General features: G+C 38.4%; 1 protein-coding gene across 1 annotated transcript in view; it reads left to right on the forward strand.

The window, feature by feature from the left end:
• Nucleotides 1–23,031, forward strand: part of Iqcm (IQ motif containing M) — a 365,422-nt gene that overhangs the window by 164,006 nt on the left and 178,385 nt on the right. Inside the window, 4 exon segments of the mRNA XM_032888149.1 lie at nt 616–670; nt 11,595–11,787; nt 17,191–17,227; nt 17,229–17,308. Of these exon segments, the coding sequence (XP_032744040.1) occupies nt 616–670; nt 11,595–11,787; nt 17,191–17,227; nt 17,229–17,308 (365 nt within the window).

The following is a 23,031-nucleotide window of genomic DNA, read 5'->3' on the forward strand; positions in this document are numbered from 1 at the left end:
GACCCTCACTCAAATCTCGACGTGACCCCCCCCCCCAAGAACTCACACATGACCATCCTTGCTGTAATCACATGAGGTTTATCGATAGGAACCAGTGCACTGGGGTCAAGACTCATATCCCATGCAGGGGCAGTGGAGTTCTACCCTGAGAGGCTGGGAGAAAGAGTATTTAAAGGAAGACACTGTGAGCCCCAGAGGATGAGGTGATGTCAAAGGGGAATGTCAAAGATACCACAAGTTACAGGATTGTTTTATGGCTCTAGTAGATAAGGGGATGCCAAAAGGTTTTAAGGCCCACTGGTTCCTGGAACAGAGCTACTAAATCAGGAGAAGGGTCGGGTCCTCAGGTCCTCATTAATTTTATCTCTTGTCCTGTAAGGGTAAAAGTTTGTCAGAGTTGATGAAGCATCTGCATTTGAAACACATCTGGTTGGGCTTGGGTCACAGGTTTCCTGGAATGCTCTCTGCTGGGGGCTTAAACAAACAATACAGGGGCAGAACAGTTACTCACACCCGGTGATAAGCAAAGTAGTTCTCTTGCATTTTTAACAATCTGTCTTCCTGAGTCAGGTTCCATTGCTGAGTTTTGGGCTAATTTAAAACTCTATCTCTCAATATCAGGGAGTGGCTTGAGCGCAAAAGACTTCAATGAATAAAGAGCAAGGTAAGGGTTGCCCTGCAGATAAGAATGTCTTTAAAATTGTCTATGTAGACTTATGGTTGTTTGATTTGGGTTTGTTGTTATTGTTGTTTTAAGACAGGGTTTTTCTGTGTAGTCCTGGCTGTATTAGAACTTGCTCTGTAGACCAGGCTGGCCTTGAACTCAGAGATTTGCCTGCCTCTGCCTCTTGAGTACTGGGATTGAAGGATATACGCAGCACTACCATCTTGCTTCTTATGTATACTTAATTATAGAATTCAAATAGTTATCTCTACGAAGAAGAGATATCTCTTCTATCTCTACAAAAATCTATACATTTGGATTGAGAAAGTCAAATGAGTAATTTAATTTATTCTGGTAACAGTTTTGCCTTCTGAGAATTTGGGCACTTAGCAAAATATTATCTTTAGCCAGTGTTCAGCAGTTCTGGGACTAGAGGAAACTGTCTTTCTTTCTTTCTTTCTTTTTTTTTTTTTTTTTTTTTTTGTTTTTTGTGTGTGTGTGTTTTACTCTCTAGCTAGAATAATTAGAAGCTTTCTGCTTCCCAAGCTCCTGGGTACTCTCGAAGTGCATTAAACATTTCCTTTGGAAATAACTGTGTGTAACTCTTCCTTCTACATCTATCTTGGCAGTAATGGTGGGTTTCATAATAAACCACAAGTATTACTTTTGGCTGCCCAAATACAAAAGAATGCCAAATGGATGTGTCCTGGTAAAACTATGAGGGCATGAGAAATATCCTCACTTTGAGAATTAAAGCTTGGCAAACTATAAAGATGTGCACACATTTTTCTTTCAGAGTAGCTCACTGGAAGGACCTTCCTGTTAGGTCCCCAGAATACTTATTTGTAAGAACACGGCTATCTACTTGTTTGTAAGTGGAAGTGTATCCATTGCTTCGATCATTCTGATGTGAAATCTGTCTTATTAAAAATAAACTCTTTATACTGAATTCATCACTAATTCTGTTAGGTAGCCACTCTATATTTTATACTTGAAAAAATACAAGCTCCAATAATAAAATCAACTGCTCAAAGTCGAGTCAAACAGCTGATAGCCTGATAGTCAGACACCAAGCACTAGACTTTATTCTACATAGCCTATTGCCTACTAGAACTACTTCTGGCAAGAATATTTCCTAATCCAATAAAAGCTACATCATAGACATTTCACTGTAGCTTAGGCCCAGGTATTACATTGATTACTTGAAGTTTCCTTAGGTCACAATTCAAGTGACCCAAAATGAACTCATTTTCTTTTTTCCCAGGTACCTTTGCTCCTGCATTGCATATGCAGTACGTCCATTGTGCAGTCACAGCCTAGAATTGTCTGCATTTTGACATTTTTGTTGCCATACCCAATTGCTGTGAGTTTCACATATTTTCCTAGATTCTTTTTCTCTGCTTTTTCCTTTAGATTTTATTTTCATCTGCTCTCACATGAAGAATCACAGTAGGTTTCTCATTGATTTCCTTGATTATGGGCTTACTTTCACTTAGTTCTTTGTAATATCTGCCATATTTTATACTTGACACATTTCCCTACTTCTCATAGTCTTATGCTGCCTTACACTGGATAAGATATGAACTGTGAACTTCCTGACATGGACAAAGGACCTCCTGTCTCTGGTTTCTGTAAAGATAGTCACAAGGTACTTCTTCACATACTCTTTAGAAATTAATAAACTCCAAATTTTGATTGCACATTATTGTTCTGTGGCTTTGACTTCTTTTAATATTAGCCAGGAAAACTTTTATCTCCTGCTTCTTCTGCTTCTTCTGCTTCTTCTGCTTCTTCTGCTTCTTCTGCTTCTTCTGCCTCTGCCTCTGCCTCTGCCTCTGCCTCTTCCTCTCCTCCTCCTCCTCCTCCTTCTCCTCCTCCTCCTTCCTCCTCCTCCTTCCCCCCTCCTCCGCCTCCTCCTCCTCCTACCCCCTCCTGCTCCTCCTCCTCCTCCCCCCCTCCTCCACCTCCTCCTCCTCCTCCTCTTCCTCCTCCTCCTCCTTCTCCTCCTCCCTCCTTCTCCTCCTCCTCCTTCTCCTCCTCCTCCTTCTCCTCTTCCTCCTTCTCCTTCTCATAAACTTCAAGTCATTTAGGCACCTAACCTTTCCCATCCCTGGTCCATAGTGCAGAGCTGACTCTTTCATTCTACATCGTGTTCATCTACACCTTGTATATGAGTGCCACTGTGTATGTAATGCTTAATATTGTCAAATTGACAGGATGAACATTCTCCAAAGAAGCAAATTTCTGGTTATGAGGTGAGAAAAGCCACCCTGAATTTAGGCTTTATCATTTTATGGACTGAGTCCTAGACTGAATTAAAAGGAGAAACCCAGCTGAGCACTAGCATTCATCCCTCCCTGCTCATGACTATAGACAGATTGTGATCAGCCTCCTCTTGGAAATGAAGTTTAAAAATACTACTACTACTACTACTACTACTACTACTACTACTACTACTACTACCACCACTACTAACAACTACAACAACAACAACAACAACAACAACAACAATAAGCCCTTCATTCCACAGTTTGCTTTTGTCAGTTATTTAATCATAGCCAAAAACCAACTAATTAATACAGGAAACACAATTTTTATGATTTAATTGAGAGGTTCCAGATTCATTTTTGTATTAATATCAGCACATACTTCCTTGACATATAATACATAGTCTCTAGCATTTCAACCATATGACAATTTTTCTTGTTCATTTTTCTTGTGCTATTTTTCTTGTTCATTATCTCTGTATGTGTTTAAATTCTTTATTTGGCAATTATAACCCCTATCTTGTTTGCTACTGTTTTAAAATATAGAAAACAGTGTTTAACCTATGGTCTTTCTCTTTACTCAAAAGGTAACTATGAAATAAATAAGTTGATTCAATGAAACATTATGTTAGAAGTTTGTCATGCTTTTCTAATGAGGCAGAGCTTTAATGTTCTTTGTGCAGTTTTTATATCTTACATAATTTAATTGTATTATTTCCTGCTGTCAGAAGGAACAGTAGTCATTTATAACCTCTTGAACAAAATTGAATCTAGAAAGTTTGGCAACATTGTGACTAAGACGAAGCTTAAATGGAGAAACTGGTATGGAGACCATTGACCTTCTCTGAGGCAGTAGTGTGTGAGGAAAACAGTGGGATGTACCTTAGGGGATAGAACCAATAGAAGGAAGATTGTAGACTTTTATTTGGTTATAAATTTTGTTATGATCTTTGATATTGATTTTCTGTGCTTATTCTATCACTGGCCTGGCATTTAGTGAATCCGATGGCTGCTTTGTTGATTTGACTAAAGTTGTTTCCCTCCTGACAAAATGCTAGAGGGACAGGCTTATAGCACAGTAAATGATGTTTCCAAGACCATGCTTACATGAAAGGTTGCTACTGGGGAATCTTGAGATAAATTCTGCTCCAGGGGCTGCACAGCAAATCATAGAATAATTGCCAGCACTGTGCCTATCCCTCTTCTGGGAGATTTCCAACTCATCGCCGTGGACACTGTTTACTACAGTGATGGTTTGGTTTTTCACATTTGCTTTTGACATCCTCTCAGTTTGTGCATATTTGGAAATAACGAAGCAATGTTCAATTATCTTACCAGTCATAAATAAGAAGATCATGGAAATTTTGACCAGCATAATTTCTAAAGAATTCAAATAGTTTTTTCTTTAAAAGGAAATGTTTGTTGGTATTTTATTACAGTATAATAATCCTAGAAAATGAAACAATGCAAAAACAATATTTCTCAATGTGAAATCTTACTTAATATCAATATTTTTATAACTTAGATAATTTTAATTCTTAGATGAGATTAGTCAGAATTTTAGGATTAGGTTAAGAAACTATTTAAAATCTTTTGAAAATCCAAGTTTTAAAGTTATAGCAATGGACAACACATGGGTCAAAGGTCTTTAATATTTTGAAACTTGTAAAATCCTTTGAAAATTTGATAGAGAATTAATTGTCCCTCATTATGTGTGTCAAAATCTATAGCAACAGCAAACTCTGCTTAACCTACTCAGGGCTTCCATGCTAATTTCATGTAGAACAGGTTTGTTCTATAATGTTTTGTTCTTAGTCACCTGTAGAACATTTACTTACCATTTTCACCTATTTTATTCAATACTTTTAATGTGAAAGAGAATCACACAACCTAACAATGTTACTAGTTACTGGATATTGAGTTCAATTTCCTGCTACATGTTGTCCTATGGTATACATCCAAGTTAAAGGTACGGATGCCTTTTAAAAATCTTAGGTACTCTATGAAACTTAATTATGAATACTTAATTAACAAGGCCAGTCACTTAACCCAAATTGCTATGTCTGTGTAGGGGTTGGTCAATGCCAATATACTGAGATGTAGAGAGTTCTATTTTGTCAGATGGTTGTGGAGTCATAGAGGCAAGAGGAAAGAATACCAATGTCCTTGGGTGACAGGGAACACTTATGGGGCAGGTGGAGTCTTGTTAGGGCAGTGGAATTGGAGGAAGCTAAAGATAAGAGGCATTCTAAGGGGGCTCTTAGATTAGTGCATGAGCTATTCTGAATGATGTGTTATGGGCAGAGAGTGACAAAAGAGAGGAAGATGGCTTAGTGTGCTCTTTTAGTAGCCTGGTGCATGGTGAGGATGACTTGAGGCATGGAGAAATGTCAATGGATAGGACTTGGGGTTGACTGGCTGAAGACAATGGTGAGGGAGTAGTCAATAGAGTACCATCATTCTGCTCTGGGTGGATGTGTGAGCAGCTCAGACGTTTTGAGAGTTTTCAGATTTCAACACTGAGTTTGAAATGCCTGTTAGAAATCTTTGAGGTAACTAGATATCCATTGGGAATGTGGATCTAGAGCTCGGAAGGGAACCTGGCCTGTAGGAAAGGATGAAATATCCTTTGATCTTAAATTCCTTTTCAAAGTACCTCCCCACAAAAGTTTTTTATTTTGCTAATTCTTGCCTTGTCTCTAGTAAAGTGTTTCCCCCACTTAGCATGGTTCCCTTGCTTCAGTCAAGTCACTGTTCCTAGCCTCTTTATCAAACAGCTGCCCTGTTGTCCCTTACCTGAAACACTCTCACTCTGGAAGCTGTCCCCATGCCACCTAATGTACATAACTCTTTAAAAATAGCCTTGAAATCATATACACATAAGCAACAAAACTACTCTGCTGGCTATATGTGTATATAACATTATTAAAGAAGACACTGTCAGTTTGAGAGGAAGTGAGGAGGCATGGAATGGGTTGGAATGAAGGCACCTGACAGTGGGGAGAACTTATATAATTGTATGCTAAATAAAATATATATTTAAAATAAACTTTCACTTTGAAAAAGAACTTAGTCTTCAGAATACTCTATGAATTTATCAGAAACAAAGCCAAAACCTTTGCCACAGTTATTCCTAGAAATGTTGCAGTCTGCTGACCTAGCCTAACCTCTTTCTTTGAGTTTAGATGATCAAGAATGTTCTAATTTTCTTATATCTCTTGTTGCTGTTTTCATATTTATGAAATAGATCTATTTGCCTTTGACTTGGATCCATCTCAAACTTTCTTTTACAGGATTCTTTCTGTACTGTATATACCTTCTTAGAACAATGATGTCTATTACCATGACTCCAATTACCACCAAATGTAAAATTTATGGGAGTGAGCAGGACACAGAAATAGCACTGTTGGCTGAGAGACTACTTTAGAATGTTTAGGGCAAAAGAAATTCCCCTGATCCTACTGTGCGATTATACACTTCTATTTAGTTATTCAAAAAACATGCATTAGTTTCTAAATAAGTCATATGAAAGTTCTGGGTCTTGTAAGTCCATTTAATGGACATCTAAGATTCCTATTCTTAAAGAATTATATTCTACCAGGATAATAACTTAATAAAAAATTATGAAGTAGTTACCAAATCAATGAAAGGGACAGCGTCTTCCTCATCTTGGCATGGCTAAGAGTGTCAGTAACTTTTCTTTGGCTGGAAAAATTGATATCAGAATCATAACTGGTATTTTCTGTCTTTGTTACTTGTGTATATACATATGCTTATGTGTATAAACTTAAGGTGGATATTTAAAAGGTTTTATTTTCTTTCACCTTGTTATTTTAAATTTTATTTCATGGATTTAGTCGTTTTAGTATGTTTTCCTCCTTACTTTATGAGGTTTTGGAATAAAGACTCTCTTGGATATTGCCATATGTCAGTGTTTACACAGGGTTAGATCAGCAGACCAGGTAGATATTTCCTCATAGGGGCTAGCACATCATTTTCTAAGAGCTGAATAAAAGCAACACAAAAGCATTCACTGAGATAGATACTAGGGTTAAGAAAACATACCAGTCTTCGAAGTTCTCTGAACAAGTCCTGAGCTTAACAGAGAATGATAAACAAGCAAACAGGACCAGAGCTTGTACTTCATGGCAGGAAAGAATAAATGGGTAGCTAACAGGGAAGGGTCTGCTCTTGCTAATAAATAGAGGAACCACTTCCCACAAAGTATCATTGTGCTAATGACCTGATAGAATCAAACGAAAAAACAGACTGAAGCATCTAGGAAGATAGTGTAGACATGTCCATTTTGTTAATATAAATTGGAATATTTTATCAGTAATTTATGTTAACTTTTGTATTATGGTGTTAGAGAATTTAATTAGTATTTTCTCATATATTTTGTATTTGTTACTTTTTTCAATATTACCAAACACTTGACAAAAAGCAATGTAAAGCAGAAGGGTCTACTTTGCTTTGATACCAGGACCAAAGGCAACTTGTGTTGCTTACATTATTTTGTTTACACAGCATGATCTCAGTCTATCATGAAGGAAGGCAGGGAAGGGATTTGTTAGGAACTGAAGCAGAAGCCCTGGAATAATGCATACAGCCTTTCCTTCGGTGGCTTGTCCAGCTTGTTTGGTCATAAGAACTTCAAGACTCTGAAGAAAGAAATTGAAGAAGACCTCAGAAGATGGAAAGATCTCCCATGCTCATGGATTGGCAGGGTTAATATAGTAAAAATGGCCATTTTACCAAAAGCGATCTACAGATTCAATGCAATCCCCATCAAAATACCAATCCAATTCTTCAAAGAGTTAGACAGAACAATTTGCAAATTCATCTGGAATAACAAAAAACCCAGGATAGCTAAAACTATTCACAACAATAAAAGGACTTCAGGGGGAATCACTATCCCTGAACTCAAGCAATATTACAGAGCAATGGGGATAAAAACTGCATGGTATTGGTACAAAGACAGACAGATAGACCAATGGAACAGAATTGAAGACCCAGAAATGAACCCACACACCTATGGTCACTTGACTCTTGACAAAGGAGCCAAATCCATTCAATGGAAAAAAGAGCATTTTCAGCAAATGGTGCTGGTTCAACTGGAGGTCAACATGTAGAAGAATGCAAATCGATCCATGCTTATCACCCTGTACGAAACTTAAGTCCAAGTGGATCAAGGACCTCCACATCAAACCAGATACACTCAAACTCATAGAAGAAAAACAAGGGGAGCATCTCGAACACATGGGCACTGGAAAAAATTTCCTGAACAAAACACCAATGGCTTATGCTCTAAGATCAAGAATCGACAAATGGGATCTCATAAAACTGCAAAGCTTCTGTAGGGCAAAGGACACTGTGGTTAGGACAAAATGGCAACCAACAGATTGGGAAAAGATCTTTACCAATCCTACAACAGATAGAGGCTTATATCCAAAATATACAAAGAACTCAAGAAGTTAGACCTCAGGGAGACAAATAACCCTATTAAAAAATGGGGTTCAGAACTAAACAAAGAATTCACAGCTGAGGAATGCCGAATGGCTGAGAAACACCTAAAGAAATGTTCAACATCTTTAGTCATAAGGAAATGCAAATCAAAAAACCCCCAACACCAGTCAAGAATGGCTAAGATCAAAAACTCAGGTGACAACAAATGCTGGCGAGGATGTGGAGAAAGAGGAACACTCCTCCATTGTTGGTGGGATTGCAGACTGGTAAAACCATTCTGGAAATCAGGCTGGAGGTTTCTCAGAAAATTGGACATTGAACTACCTGAGGATCCAGCTATACCTCTCTTGGGCATATACCCACAAGATGCCCCAACATATAAAAAAGACACGTGCTCCACTATGTTCATAGCAGCCTTATTTATAGTATCCAGAAGCTGGAAAGAACCCAGATGCCCTTCAACAGAGGAATGGATACAGAAAATGTGGTACATCTACACAATGGAATATTACTCAGCTATCAAAAACAATGCCTTTATGAAATTCATTGGTTGGAACTGGAAAATTTCCTGAGTGAGGTAACCCAATCACAGAAAAACACACATGGTATGCACTCATTGATAAGTGGCTATTAGCCCAAATGCTTGAATCCCTAGATGTATAGAACACATGAAACTCAAGACGGATGATCAAAATGTGAATGCTTCACTCCTTCTTTAAAAGGGGGAACAAGAATATCCTTGGCAGGTAATAGAGAGGCAAAGATTAAAACAGAGACAGAAGGAACACCCATTCAGAGCCTGCCCCACATGTGGCCCATACATATACAGCCACCCAATTAGACAAGATGGATGAAGCAAAGAAGTGCAGGCCGACAGGAGTCGGATGTAGATCTCTCCTGAGAGACACAGCCAGAATACAGCAATACAGAGGCGAATGCCAGCAGCAATCCACTGAACTGAGAATAGGACCCCCATTGAAGGAATCAGAGAAAGAACTGGAAGAGCTTGAAGGGGCTTGAGACCCCATATGAACAACAATGCCAAGCAACTAGAGCTTCCAGGGACTAAGCCACTACATAAAGACTATACATGGACTGACCCTGGACTCTTGACCTCATAGGTAGCAATGAATAGCCTAGTAAGATCACCAGTGGAAGGGGGGAGCCCTGGGTCCTGCTAAGACGGAACCCCCAGTGAACGTGATTGTGGGGGGGGGCGGAATGGGGGGAAGGGGGGAGGGGAACACCCATAAAGAAGGGGGGTTGTTGGATTAGGGGGATGTTGGCCCAGAAACCTGGAAAGGGAATAACATTCGAAATGTAAATAAGAAACACTCAAGTTAATAAAAAAAAAAATAACACTCAGGATTACTTGACCAGAGGTGGTTGTACCTCTAGTAGGCTGTGCTGTGCTGCATAAACAGTTAATTAAGAAAATGTCCCAGGTGCAGTTATGCATTAATATTTTTGAGATTGTGGTTGGCCCCATCCTTCAAACAGGAGCTGTGCCTGACCTCTGGATATAGTCTCTACATGTTCTCTCTCCCCTTTGTTGGGTATTTTTGTTAATGCCATTCCCATTGGTCCTGGAAGCCTCTTGCTTTCCTGGCATCTGGGACTTTTCTAGTGGCTGTGCCCAGTTCCCCATCCCCCAATGCTACACACCTCCATTCAATTTCCTGACCTTCTGTACATCTCTCCTGTCTCCTCCCATACCTGATCCTGCCCCCCTTCTCTCTCTCTGTCCTCTTTCCCTCCGAAGGTCCCTCCCTCCCTCTACTGCCCATGATTATTTTGTTCCCCTTTCTAAGGAGGACTGAAGCATCTACTCCTTGGTCTTCTTCTTTTTTTTCTTGAGTTTTCTATGTTCTGTGAGTTGTATTGTGGGCATTCTGAACTTTTTTCCTAATGTTTACTTATCAGTGAGTACATAACATGTGTGATCTTTTGTGACTAGGTTGCCTCACCCAGGATGACATTTTCAAATTCCATCCATTTGCCCTCATGTTTCATGAACTCATTGTTTTTAATGGCTAAGGAATACTCCGTTGTGTAAATGTACCACATTTTCTGTATCCATTCCTCTGCTGAGGGACATCTGGGTTGTTTCCAGCTCTTGGCTATTATAAATAAGGCTTATATGAACATGTGTCCTTGTTATATGTTGGAGCATCTTTTGGGTAAATGCCCAGGAGTGGTATAGTTGTGTAATCAGATAATAATACTATGTCTAATTTTCTGAGGAACCGCCAGATTGATTTGCAGAGTGATCGTACCAGTTTGCAATCCCACTAGCAGAAATATTAATGTAGAATTGCTCCTTTCTAAAGGAAATGCAGGGACAAAGAGTAGAGCAGAGACTGAAGGAAAGGGCATCCAGAGACTGCCCCACCTGGGGATCCATTCCATCCACTGACACCAAACCCAGACAGTATTGCTGATGGCAAGAAATGCTTTCTGACAGCCTGATATAGCTGTCCCCTGAGAGGCTCTGCCAGAGCATGACCAATACAGAGGCAGATGCTCACAGCCAACCATCAGACTGAGCACTGGGACCCCAATGAAGGAATTAGGAGGACAGAAGGAGCTAGAGGGGATTGAAACCCCATAGGAAGAACAACAATATCAACCAACTTAGAACTTCCAGAGCTCCCAGGAACTAAACCACCAACCAAAGAGTACATATAGAGGGACCCATGATTCCAGCTGCATATGTAGCAGAGGACGGCCTTATCTTGTATTAATGGGAAGGGAGGCCTTTGATCCTATGCAGACTCGATGCTCCAGAATAGAGGAATGCTGGGTTGATAAGGCTGGAGCAGGTGGATGAGTCATGGAGCACCCTCTTAGAAGCACGGGGGAAGGGCATGGGATAGGGAGTGTTCAGGATGGGAAACTGGGAAGGGGGATAATATCTGAAATGTAAAATAACCAATTTTTTTTAAAAAAGAAAATGTCTCAGTGCTCTACAGCCAATTAAATAGTTGCATTTTCTCAATTGGGGTTTCCTCTTAAATGAATCTAGCTTGCGTCAAAATAACAAAGAAACTGCCCAGCACAAAAGGTCTGGTGATGGGAGTGGCTGTCAGTGCTCTGAGGACAGTGCATATTTCTGCGCAGATTTTCAAGAATGGCTTTTACCTAAGCTGTTTACTCTGGGTATAATAATAGAAATATATGATATAAGAACATAATAGTATGTTTTTACTCTTCATAGGTTTTTATATCATGGGCCAAATTTGAAAACAGTTATAAAAATGTATCAGTGCTTAATCCACCGTGTTAGACATTGTCTTAGTCTTTGGAGAACAAGACAGATTACATACTTTGGAGAGTTAGAAGAATGGATGGACAGGAAAAAAATGTAAGCATTACAGTCACTTCCTCTTGGTGCTAGGTTTAGAAACAATTTTTACTTAATAAAAAGACCTTTATATCTACTCCTAGAAATGGAAGGGAGATTGTGCTTTTTATGTATTTCCATTTTCATCTTAAAGGGGCATGGTAAGTACTTAGATTAATTCATTAGGTTTTTTTGTTTCTAAACAACAGAATCCTCATTTGGCTACGCAAAGTGTAAAAGGAAATTTAAAGGGAAAGCGTTGGAAACACAGATAAAGAAATCAGATTCCACAGAGGGTATAAGCAATAAGTTGCTCCAGAGACCTATGGATCAGAAAATAAAAAGAATCTACTGTTTCCTGAAGAAGAGAAACAGACCAACATTGTTATAGAGACTGTCTGTCTGTCTGTCCATCCATCCATCCATCCATCCATCCATCCATCCATCCATCCATCCATCCATCCATGCACCCACCCACTCACCCACCCACCCACCCACCCACCTACCTACCTACCTACCCACTTACCCCCTACCTACCTACCTCCCCATCTACCTACCTACCTACCTGCCTGCCTGCCTGCCTGCCTACCTACCTACCTACCTACCTACCTACCTACCTACCTACCTACCTACCTATGTATCTTCTACCTATTTATATATTGTGACAAGGCTCTCATCTGCCCAGGCTGACTTTGAACTCTTGATGTAGCTAAGAATGACAGTGAACTCAAGCTCCTTCCCCCTCTACCTCTCAAGTGCTGGGACTACAGGTTGTTATCACCATGTCTTTTTAATGCTGTGTTGGAGAGCCCAGAGTTTCATGCATACTAGGCAAATGCTCTATAAAGTGATATATTCATAGTACATATTACTTCAAATTTTAGGGATTCTGCTCATAAATATAAGGATGTACATTTTTTATCATTGTCTTTCTATTTATAGTTAATCAGTTGAGTGTAGTTGAGGTACAATGTATTACTAGACAAATCGTCTTAAGAATTAAAATGAATGATGCAAGTAAGTTATACTTAATTGGCATCATTTTATGATTTTATGAGATCAATGTGCTACCTTTTGGTAGTTTCAGCTAGTTGTAGTATGTTCATTCTTTATTTGGGACTTCATATTCATGAATGCATCATGAAGATGGGGCTTATGTCTTTCAATGAACATTACTATTTAACATGTGGCTGGTATATTAGAAAAGCAAAAGTTTCTTTTTTCAAAAGGCTATTTTCATTTAGTTTATATGCAAAAATATATTTTTAAAATGAGTCATATTTGTTCCATTCTGTTGTTAGATATAAAAGAAAGAAGAAGCCAAATAGAGAAAGAGACCCAGAGAGACAATTCAGAGGTCCATGATACATACATAGATCTTGAGAACCCAGTTCAGGGGATCTAGTCTCACAGCCTGATTTTCAGAAAGTTAGATAAGGCATTTGTAGAATTCTCAAGGCATCTCCTAAACAGATAATACAGCAAAGAGTCAGACAGAGGGAAAGCTATGAATGAGAAAGAGAGAGAAATCATGGAGAAGACAGAGGTAGAGGCATTGAGAAATGTTTTCATTTGGGAAACTGCTGGGACTTAGTTTGCAAACTTGAGGGACGAAGGGGAATACGGGTCCCACCCACATGTACTCAGAGATTGGAGATTTAGTCATGAGTGCTCCAGCCACTAGTATAAAATCGGAAGATTTCTTAATAGTCTTCTGTGAATAGTAGTTTTATATTCTGTTAAGCTTTGTAATACAGATTTTCTAATATTTATCAAAATGTGTGATAGGACTTTTGGTTATTGTACCAACTAACATGCCCCCAGCCCCCATTTTATTTGATTGTATTTTGAAGGGCTGATTATCTGTTACACTTCAAGACTTATGTTTTACTGGACTCAGACTTAGAAGTAGAAGTACTCAGAGAGGGCAGCCTATGCCTCTTGACAATCCGTTCCTGGCATTTTTCCTTTGGCTCCCTTCATTCTCTTGGCCAAAATTTAGCATATTCTACAGCATTATAGTGTTTTCTTTAGTATATTACTTCTTCAGAGAACTATATCAGTGCTTCTGTTGCAGGGCACATGGAGGAAGAAGACATTTAATCTTGGCTGTTTTGGTCCTGGGCTTCTTACCTTCTTTGTTTAAGGGCTTTCTGACAACGTATTGGGGGGCATTATCTTCTTTAGAGAGATTGAAAAGCTTTTGGATTCTGCTGGTTCTTTGGGGTCCTAACAACTGAGGCACAACAGTATCTGTCAGTTCAGGAATATCCTCTCTGTCTCTCTGTCTCTCTGTCTCTCTGTCTCTGTCTCTCTCTCTCTGTCTCTCTCTCTCTCTCTCTCTCTCTCTCTCTCTCTCTCACACACACACACACACACACACACACACACACACACACACACAAAAAGAACATTCAAACGTTCAAGTTGGCATCCTCAAGAGCTACAATGCATCTATATTGTTAAACTTCCTCTTTCTAGCAGAAGAATGAATGACTCTTATTCAACAGCAGATATGCTCTGATGTGGGTCAAGACATATTGCTTTATGGGAAACTCTTGTGTGTGGTTCCCAACACTGATTTAGACCACATGACTCTTCTACTCTTTATCCAGATTATCGACAGTACTTCTTTGGCCATTTCTGGAGGTACCATGAAAAAGTCTATTTTTAGTATTCAGGCACAGTATTCCCAATCACATGGATTTTTATTTTTGAAATGTTCCCATTTCTTTAAAACCTGGTATTATCATCATATTCTAAATTCTGTCACAATGCTTTTTAAAATTAATTTTAAAGTAACTTGTTTATTTTAGTTTTAACCCTACCTCCATGATTTTTACTCTTAACTTGTAATAACAGATTTAAAATTTTTTGATTATTATTTTTATTTTATTTTTAGTTTGGAAACTCACACATATGGACACAAGCACACACATGTATATTTGTTTTTCCAGACTGGATTCTGATGGTATCTACCTGATAAGGTTATAGAGTAAAAGTCTTAAGTCTATGGGTAACTTACATGTGTTTCTTGGTTTGATTCCTAGTCAAGTTGAGAAGACACTAGAAGATTACAGAGAACCACAGTGCAGTTTATGAATACCTATCGGTGTGGTTAGGCTGGCATGAGACAAAGACAGAATAGAGGCATTTGATTAGACAGACGGTGCTCTGTCCAACATAGAATCTGCATAGCTAACAAATTATGAATAAATTATCAATAGCCTTCACTTACATTAGAGCTAGAGCTTACATAATTTGCAAGGTATTTATGTCATTTTTTCATAGAATTCTCTTCTTTTCCTGATCAATTATTGTTATTTTTTGTTATTTGGAAAATACCTGTGTACTTTTAAAGTATATTTAAATAATTTCAAACTGTATTAGTACTCACAATTTCAGTTATGCTTTTACTGAAACTGGCTAACTAGCTTTGTTCATTAATTCTGCGAGTGAGCTGCAGGAGGTTTGTATTGTACACTATGCAACACATAGTCACAGAAGTATGATATTAAAGATATGAGAGGATTCTAAAGATGAGCAAAGAAGAAATTAACAAAAGTTCATGAATCTTTATAAAAATATATTCATGTAAAGGACAAATGTACATTATTTGTGTCTTAATTTTAGTCTTATAGAGAAACAAACCCTGAGACATGGATTCAAGTACGGCTAATGTATTGGGAAGTAAATCCCATAAAGTACTCTTAAATGGCATAGAAAAATGCAGTAGGGACAGGATGAAAATTTAAAAAACAAAAAACAAACAAAAAAAAACAACAAAAGAAAAAAAACCACTGTCATGGGAACTCTTAAGATTGTTGGGGGAAGGGTGGTAATGGGGGGAGGATGAGGAGGGGAAGCCCATATAGAAGGGGAGGAGGAGGGGTTAGGGGGATGTTGGCCCGGAAACCGGGAAGGGGAATAATAATCGAAATGTAAATAAGAAATACTCAAGTTAATAAAGATAAAAAAAATAATAATGAAGCCAAGTTTCTCAAAAACTAGATTTTCCTACATCAGTTGCCCCCACTCTCTTCCACTACAGCAGGGGTTTAGGGCCACTCTGCAGGGGTCTGAGACTTTTGGCTTATTCCCCAGAAGTCAACATATAGAAGCCCTGTGCTACAAGAAGCTTTGAGACAATGAAATGCAGATGCTGGCACTTCTGAATCAGAAAGCCCAGAAACAGAAGGAGAGCCTCAAGTTCCATGCTAAATCCGATGAGAAGAGGCTCCAAATACAGTAGCTTTAGTTCATAGATTTGAAAAGAGAGAAAAACACATAACTATATCAAATATTAATTTGTATATGTTTCCAATGGCTTTGAAGATTTGGCAGAGCCATTCGTATTCCGGTAGGATATGAATTTTTTCCCCTCTTGCTGTGAAATCACTGAACAAAATGTGAACAGTGTTCCTAACTCTATTTCTGAATCAGAAATCCAAAGTATAATGGAAATCCCAGTGATTAGAGTGTGGACTGGGAGCTGAAAAGAAGTGAGAAGTTTACAGGAGACAGGGCAACTTCTGACAGGAGTCATCGTAAATCAGAAACCCGAGATTCCTGTCCTTGGTAGTGTGGACAAAAGGGAACAGATAATATGGAGATTCAAAAGATAAACAAATAAAATAAAAATTAAAAATGGGTCGATCTGGCTTTATAGACCTATAGTGGTTAGAGCAAGGAGTTTATAAGTTGCAGGCTAGCCCCTGATGCAAAATAAGGTTAAAAAAAGTTGTGGCAAGAGATTCAGCAGTGGTGGAGTTCATGCCTTGTATGCATGGTACTCTAGGTTCAGGTGCCAGTATCACAAAATAATTATTTAAAAAAAAAAGAAAGAAAGAAAAGACAAGCAAATCTCATGTGATCCAGCTAAGCCACTCTCATTGTATATCTGAGGAATCCAAAGCAGCACCCCAAAGAGAATCACTACTGTCTCATACTTGTGGGTGTTGTCATAGCAACTGTTAGTACATGAGAAGAGATGCAGAGGGATACATTAGATCCCTAAGTGCTGTGTATATGCCTTGAATTATCACAGTGAGCCCCATTAATGTGTACAAGGAGCACATCTTAATAAAAATAAAATATCCCTCATTACAGCTAATGATGTAGTTTGTATGTTGATATGTGTAGGTTCTGTGATCATTTGCCATGAAGCTAGAGTCCCCACCTCTGTCCTGTGTTTTCATGGGAAACCTGACTGAATGTTAGCCTGAGGAAATTCATGCTTTGGGAATGGGTGAGAAAGAGAGGCTCTGCCTCTTGCCTGTTAGCCAGAAGACAACACTAGCTTCTAGACTGCCAGAGACCCTTCCCCGGGTGCAAAGATCAACCTGGCTGACTTTAGTTAACTTCAGTACAGAAGAACTTTGTAAGTGACTTGTTCACAACACATTATTTATGAAAAAAAAAACTATATCATTTTCCCTTTTGATTTTTAGTCTATGAAACCATGTTTGCCAAGAGAGAAGACAAGGATTAGAAGTGAGCTGCTGAAGTACTTCAACGACTGGGGTCATTTCCCCACGCAGAAGCAGATCGATGAGTTCTGGGACCTCCGCTGAGGTGAGTACAGCCACCCTCATCCTGGTCCCGCCTTCTCTCTTCTCTCGTTGCCTCTCCTCCTCTTCCTCTCCGATTTATTGTTTAGTTATGTGTATTCACTGCACATTGCGTTTTATTAAATAAGGTAGTCTTCATGTGCGCATAACTTTTATGAGTCCATTCCCCTGTGTCCCTTAACGTCTACTACACCTTTTCCTCAAATTTGTTTGTATCCAAACTTAATCTATCTGAGAAAAGGCTGGTTGAAAGAAGTCGAAGTTGTCTTTTGATTGAAGAGCATAAAGAAGATGATTTCAGCTTTAACTTTAAAATATATATTTTGATATACCAATAAGTTACATCCAGCTAAGTATGCTAATTACTTTTTCAATTAAAACAACGGATACTTGGGAAAAGCAATTCCAATTTTGACTCTTGGTTTCAGAGGATTCAAACGCATAATAAAAAGGGAGTGAGAGAAGGAAGAACGAAGACAGAGATCCATAACAGGATGCTGTGAACAAGGCTGTGCCTTACTGATGTATTTCTGGAATTTTCCAGAATAACCTCAACAGCAAGACCATGAGGGGGCACTTCTTTAATAGCAAAATTACGCATAATATATTTAACCCACAAAATTTTAAAAATTGCTGCTAAAATCTTTTTCCTGGGTAGTTAAATTTGATACTGATAAGCAAAGTCAGCTTAAAAGGCATAAATATAGTAAGATAAAGTATCTTCCCAATTGGAAAATAATTTCTTGCTGGGTGCACAGATCAGTAGTACAGAGCTTGCCTAACATGCACAAGGTCGTGGGTGAAATCCCCAGCAATTCCAGAAAAGGAAAATCATTTTGTTTCAGAGAGTAAACAGATAAAATGATAAAAATGTCTTATATTTAATAATCTATATTTAATAACAATATTTTATACAATATATATTTTTCTCTCCTCAAGTTAGAGTGAATATTGTCAGAGGTATGAGAAATCTTAATGAATAATTAAAAATATTTCAGCCCTTTTTCTTCCCTATGCTTATTGAAGCCTAATGAACAAAAATATTTGAGGAGTATGATGTGGTATGTTATGCCACACATTGATGGCCAAAACTACTAGCCAGCATATTGGTGGCTGTATTCAGCTCCCTTATGCATACATCTGTGTACATGTGGGAGGGGATTGTGAAGAATTCTCATCACTTAAAAAGTTTTGAGTAAGCCATACAGAATTAATAATTTTTCTTCCTCTTATTAAACTTGTTTTTAAATTAGGCTGCTATATTTTAGGTTCCTCCTTCATCACATAAATATATGTGCCTTATAACACTGTACCAATTTACCACTGCCAACATTTTCAGATTCAACAAATAAATGAGATTATGTAAGATTTTTTCTTTCAATGTCTTGCTTACTTCATTTAATACAATGTTCTCCAGTTTCATGTATGTTTTCAAAGTGATACAACTTCATTAAAACATAAGTCTGACGCCCTCATTTACATAGACTGCATTTCTTCATCCACTCCTCTGCTGATGGACACTCAAGATAATTCCATATCTCGGCTACTTAGAACATATCCACAATGAGCACAGAAATTTAGGTATTTCTTTGCCATGATGATTTAGTTACGTTGTTCAGAATCATAATGGTTCTATTTGAAATTTTTAGCAGTTCCATATTGTTTTCCATGACTCTAGCAATCTACATGCCTACCTACAGTGTTCAAATACTCTTACTTCCTACATCTGTACCACTCATCTCTTGTCTTGTTGGTAACAACCATTATACCACGTGTATGGTGGCATCTCAGTGTGCTTTTGATTTGCATTTCTCTGATCATTAATGGTGTTGAGAATTCCTTTCTTATTTTTGGTTATTACAAAAATATTTGTATGTTTTTTCTGGTCCTTGCCCACTTTTAACTGACATTTTTGTGGGGTTAGGATTTTTCATGAGGTTTTGTGTATTAGCCCCTATCACAGATGCGGATTAACAGTATTCTGTCCCTCTGATCACTGCCTTGTCAGCCTGATGGCTCTTCACTTTCCTATGTGTCAGCTTATTAATTCAATGAAGTCTCACTGTTTATTTTGTGATTTTGCTGTCTGCTTTGGAGTGATATTCAAAACATCCCAGCCAATTGCCAGGCTGCTTTGTCCTCATGTTGTCATCTAGGAATTTCATGCTCTGAGAATTACACTTATGCATAATCCATTTCTACTGGATGTTTTACACAATACAGGCACATCTTTATTATTATATCTGCAGATGTTCAGTTTCCCCTGAAACACTTGAAGATGCTCTGATTGTATTCTTCTCTGATTGTATTCTTAGCATTGTTGTTAAAGATCAGTTGCCTACAAATGTGTAGGTTTCCTTCTGGAATATCAGTTCTGTACCATGAGTTTATATATGTTTTATGACTGTCCCACAAATCTTTGAAGTCTACAGACTATAATAATTTAAAATCAGAAAGCATAATGTCTCCAGTCCTGATTTTCTTTCTTAATATTGTTTGTCCATTTGACATCTTTTAGATCTTTTAGGCGTGTGTGTGTGTGTGTGTGTGTGTGTGTGTGTGTGTGTGTGTGTGTGCACGCACTTCTTCCTAAAATGACATTTCAAGTTTGGAAGTGACTAAAATAACATCATCTTGTGCTGACTTCGTTTTTGAGTCTGAGTACACACTTCTCATCCCTCTACTGCTTCCCAACAAATGCATTCATCTTGACAACACATTTGGTGTTGTCTTTGGTTCAAATGACCATGGTTCAAATGTACTAACCAAAAAATGTTTATATAAGCTAAGCATAAGCTAAAATAACTGATGAAAATTAAATATAGTTGTTATGTTTTATCTGAAATAGCTATTATGTTCTGCTAAAACTTATATTGCAAAGTTACTCTGATCCTCATGAAAGAATAATATAATTGTGGTCTGTGTAGTTTTTTGCTTTGCTCATGGGCTTTGACTCCAAGAGACATTCTGAGGTACTATCCCATTCTGGGTCATTTGCTTAAAAAGAACTCTAATTAGGCCTTACGTGCATGGTATTCTGTAACTTTATGACCTATACTATAACAGTTTCAAAAGATTACATTAAGTGTGAGTATAATTTGGGCAAAGTAAATGTATTTATAGTAATTCTTTCAATCCCTGAATACAAAATGATTTTCTATATATAGGTGTTTATCATTTATTTCATAATAACTAATTGCTTTCAATGTAAAAATATTTCACTATCTTGATCCAACTTATTCCTAAGTGGTTTACTTTTCAGATGTCATTATAAGCAGAATGATTTTCTGTTGTATGTAGCTTTTCACTACCCTGCCGATGACCTGGGAATGGGCCACCTACCAGCTCCCGCCCGGCTTCCCTCGAATCCAAGCATCATTTTTCTTTTTTAGTTTTTTTTAAATTTACACTTGAGATGTTAACCCCTATCTCTGTCACCCCTTTAGAACTACCTTATCCCATCTTTCCTCCCCCTGCTTCTATAAGGGAGTTCCCAAACCCACCAACCCACTCCCTCCCACTTCCCTGTCTTGATATTCCCCTACAGTGGGGCATCAAGCTTTGAAAGGACAAAGGGCCTTCCCTCCCATTGCTGCCTAACACAGCCATCCTCTGATACATATTCAGCTTGAGCCATGAATCTGTCCATGTGTACTCTTTGGATGGTGGTTTAGATCCTAGGAGCTCTGGTTGGTTGGTAATGTTGTTCTTATGGGATTGCAAACTCTTTCAGCCCCTTCAATCCTTTCTCTAACTCCTCCAATGGGGAACCAATTCTCAGTTCAATGGTTGGCTGTGAACATCCTCCTATGTATTTGTCATTCTCTGGCAGAGCTTCTCAGGAGACAGCTATATCAGACTCTTGCCATCATGCATTTCTTGGCATCCACAATATTGTCTGGGTTTGCTGGCTGTATGTATATGGGCTTGATACTCAGGTGGGGCAGGCTCTGGATGCCTTTCCTTTGGGCTATGCTCAAAACGTTGTCTCCATTTGACAACGCTTTCTTATGAATTTTTTTGTTCCCCCTTCTAAGAAGAACTGAAGCATTGGCACTTTGGTCATAATTCTTCTTGAGCTTCATGTGGTCTGTGGACTGAATATTGGGTACTCTGAGCTTTGGGGCTAATATCCACTTATCAGTGAATGCATACCATGTGTGTTTTTTGGTTATTGGGTTACATCACACAGGATGATATTTTCTAGTTCCATCCATTTGCCTAGGAATTACATGGGGTCATTATCTTTAATAGCTGAGTAGTTATTCCATTGTGTACATGTACCACATTTTCTGTATCCATTCCTTCAGTTTCTGTTGTTATGTCTCCCTTTTCTTTTCTCATTTTGTTAATTTGGATTCTGTCTCTGTGCCCTCTGGCTAGTCTGGCTAAGGATTTATCTATCTTGTTGATTTTCTCAAAGAACCAACACCTGGTTTTCTTGATTCTATGTATAGTTCTTCTTGTTTCTACTTGGTTGATTTCAGTCCTGAGTTTGATTGTTTCCTGCCTTCTACTCCTCTTGTGTGTATCTGCTTTTAGTTTTAGACCTTTCAGGTGTATTCCCAAGCTGCCAGTATATGCTGTCTCCAGTTTCTTTTTGGAGGCTCTCAGACCTATGGGTTTTCCCCTTATCACTGCTTTCATTGTGTCCCATAAGTTTGGGTATGTTGTGCCTTCATTATCATTAAATTCAAAAAGTCTTTAATTTATTTGTTTAGCAAGTTATCATTGAGTAGAGCATGTTCAGCTTCCATGTGTATGTGGGCTTTCTGGTTTTTTGTTCTTGTTGCTATTGTTGCTGTTGTTGTTGTTGTTGTTGTTGCTGCTGCTGTTGTTGTTGTTGTTGTTGTTGTTGTTGTTGCTGCTGCTGCTGCTGCTGTCATTCTTGAAGACCAGTCTTAGTCCATTGTGATCTGATAGGATGCTTGGTATTATTTCTATCTTCCTGTATCTGGTGAGGCCTGTTTTGTAACTGATTATATGATAAATTTTGGTGAAGGTACCATGAGGTACTGAGAACATATATTCCTTTGGTTTAGGATGAAATGTTAAATCCATTTTGTCAGAACTTCTGTCAGTTTCACTGTGTTTCTGTTTAGTTTCTGTTTCCATTGCTGAGTGCAGGGTATTGAAGACTTCCACTATCATTGTGTGAGGTGTAATGTGGGCTTTGAATTTTAGTAGTTTCTTTCATGAATGTGGGTGCCCTTGCATTTGGAGCATAAATATTCAGAATTGAGAGTTCATCTTGGTGTATTTTTCCTTTGACAATTATGAAGTGTCCTTAGTTATCTTTTCTGATAACTTTTGTTCACTTTTAACTTGTCTTTTTGGCACAATTATTGGCTACTACTATCTCTTGCCTGGCAAACACATCCCTATCATTACTCTTACCTCTGTACCTCCCACCTGCCCTAAGTTTAGTTGGTCCGTTGAATTTAGTTCCTACTAAATATCTCTGACCACTGGCCTATTGGAGCTCACACAGCACATACTCCTTCCGAGACCTCACATGGCTGCCTAGTTCTTTCTCCAAAGCATGGTGAACTCCGTCCTCCTCACTTGCATCTGTCTCCTTTTCCTCCAGGAACCTGGAAGTCTTGCCTGTACCTTCTGCCTACCAATTGGTTCATGGCTTTCTTTACTGACAGATGAAGAACTAATTGGGGAACAGGACATTAAGCATTGGCTTTACCCCTATAATTTTTGTAATTTAGA

This window comes from Rattus rattus, chromosome 17, assembly GCF_011064425.1.
Source record: "Rattus rattus isolate New Zealand chromosome 17, Rrattus_CSIRO_v1, whole genome shotgun sequence".
Classification (NCBI taxonomy): Eukaryota; Metazoa; Chordata; class Mammalia; order Rodentia; family Muridae; genus Rattus; species Rattus rattus.